The sequence below is a fragment of the Eurypyga helias genome, unplaced genomic scaffold (genome assembly GCF_000690775.1).
Source record: "Eurypyga helias isolate BGI_N326 unplaced genomic scaffold, ASM69077v1 scaffold15022, whole genome shotgun sequence".
Taxonomy (NCBI): Eukaryota; Metazoa; Chordata; class Aves; order Eurypygiformes; family Eurypygidae; genus Eurypyga; species Eurypyga helias.
Window position 1 is genome coordinate 30,634 of NW_010235784.1, and position 2,299 is coordinate 32,932.

At 48.5% G+C, this 2,299-nt stretch overlaps 1 protein-coding gene across 1 annotated transcript in view; it reads right to left on the minus strand.

Moving 5' to 3' along the window:
* NHS (Nance-Horan syndrome (congenital cataracts and dental anomalies)) overlaps window positions 1-1,567 on the minus strand; it is a gene marked incomplete at its 5' end in the record, with an annotated part of 23,339 nt that extends 21,772 nt beyond the window's left edge. The window contains one exon of the mRNA XM_010146871.1: window positions 1,381-1,567. Coding sequence (XP_010145173.1) covers window positions 1,381-1,567 — 187 coding nt within the window. The remainder of the gene's footprint in view (window positions 1-1,380) is intronic.
* Between the last annotated feature and the right edge of the window lie 732 nt (window positions 1,568-2,299).

Here is a 2,299-nt window from a genome sequence, read left to right on the forward strand (position 1 = left end):
ACCTGCACAGCTGCCATCAAACGCAGAGGGCGGTAAGTTGCCAAAACAGAGATTTGTAACTTGAAAACGATGAGGCGTTTTCCGACAGCTGCCTTCCCGTGGTGCTGCCAGGATTTCTCCTGCCCACGAGATGGCAGGCGGAGATCAGCCTGGTCCCGGGACAGAGCTGCTGAGGGCAGAAAAGCCAGCTCTTCTCTACTCCAACACCGCCGGGATTGCAATTGGGCTGTGTCACTCTCTGCAGTGCTATGAAGACATTACGCGCCCTCGGTGCGTTCTTGAGCTGAAATCTGTGGCGGGGTTTGAATACCGTAATTAATTGGAACGTTTTCTCCAGCTAACAGATGCTCTGCAGATCCGAGTAATCGATTATTATTAGAACCTGATAACAATAATAAATGAGCAAGGCAATGACAGCTGTTGGTGCAAAACGCTTCCAACACAGGAGGCTGCTGCTGAACATTTTAAGGGTGACCTGCATGGATTTTCTCCTTCCTTGTGGCATAGGAGAAAGACAGGCTTGTTAGCCTATTTTTACGTGCCTCGTGGTAAGAATTTTTCCTTGGTTAGGTTCCCAGTGAAAACTGATCTTTCCCCATCTTTTGCTTGCACTGTAATGTGCTGTTGTAGGACCATCCAGTTGTTTGCACCTAGGAAATACCTTTTATGGCACGGATCCAGGAACCTGGTTATGACCTTGATTCCTCCCTGTGTTGCATGATTTGGTTTTGAGGCTACAGGTCTCCTCCAGTTTGTTAGGCAATATCAGGAGGTGTTCCCTGCCCTGAGGAGGGGATACCTGCCCAACCCTTCCAAACTGTCTGAGGTATCACCTGGCTTTCAGCTGACACCTTTGAAGGGTGCAGGCCTCCTCCAGTGTCGTGCTTGGAAACCCCATGCAGACAGCTCAGTTTCTATGAAGACTCAGTAATACCCCTGGGCTCCAGTTTCAGCCCTTGCGAAGTTCAATCTTATCTGTCTGGAAGCTGAGGCATTTTTTAACATCTATTTAGCAGACAGAGACAAGATGGTCTTGTTGAAACACTCAGTGCCTCCATCCTTTTGAGGTCAGTGCATGGATTTGCTTACACAATTCAAACATATCCACTTTAATAGAAAAAATATAAACAAAGAATGTAAAAAGGAAAAGTAAAAAGTCCTTTTCAGCTCTACTCTAGTAATCATAAACAAGCCGAAGAGGGAACAAGCCTTTTCTATTGCTAGAATCACTTCAGCTTTATTTTTCAGCCTGAGCACCTAATTGTCAGTGGAGACCAGTGCCCACAGCCCCGTGCCTGAGCACCCTGCCACTGCCGGGAGGGGTCCGTGGAGAGGGGTCCCGCGTGCGGAACTGGATGGGGAGCATGGGCGAGCACCTACCTCTGCGCAAGGCTCGCAGGTGCTGCTTGGCGTGGTGGTGCAGCTCCTCCACGCAAGGCGGTCTGGTGGAGGGGAGGAAGATGTTTCTTTGCTGATGCCAAGGTGCTCGGTAATAGACGCTCAGTTTGCTCTCTGCATCCAGGTTGGAGACAGCTGCAGAATAAGAACAGAGTGCAAGGTAGGACTCCTAGCCTCTTACATCAAGCTAGCTGAAAAGGAAAGGCTCTCACTTGGAAGAGCCATGCCAAGAATGAGAACTGGGGATGTTACAGCACCTCCTCTCCCACCAAATAACAGAGACCATTATCTTCTCCGTGTTTCCATACCACATTATACCACATAGCATTTAGACAATGCCCTTTTGCCAGAACTCAAATGGCTCTATGGAGGCAAGTGGGTGCAATGATTGGTGTTAAATATATGGACTAAAGGGATAATCATTTTATAAACAGCAAAATGAAAAAAACAAAGAAGCTATGCAACCTTCCCACAGTGACATTTTGAGCAAGGGCAGAGGGAGGAATGGGTCATCCATTTACCCATTCTCCTGCCAATATGCTCTTTCACTACATCACGTTACGCACAACTGATTTCTGACACAGGTTGCTAGCTCATTGCCTTCCAGCGCGTAACGACTGAGACTAACTGCCCACCCTGCTGAGCGACTTTAACTGTCACCCATCAAAAGAGGTTCCCTTAGACAGGGACTTTGGAGGGGCAGGAACACTTCAATTCCTCTACAGAGAAATCCCAGAAGTCTGTCTCTGAAAGTTATATGAACCAAGTCCACTAAACTAAGAGAATGTCTCAGGAGCACTGGGACTCAGGGGAGATGTGCCCAGCCCCAGCGTACACACTAGCTAGCTTTCCAAGGGCCAGAGCAGAGCCAGCCATGCAGAGCAGGATTGTCCCACCGGTG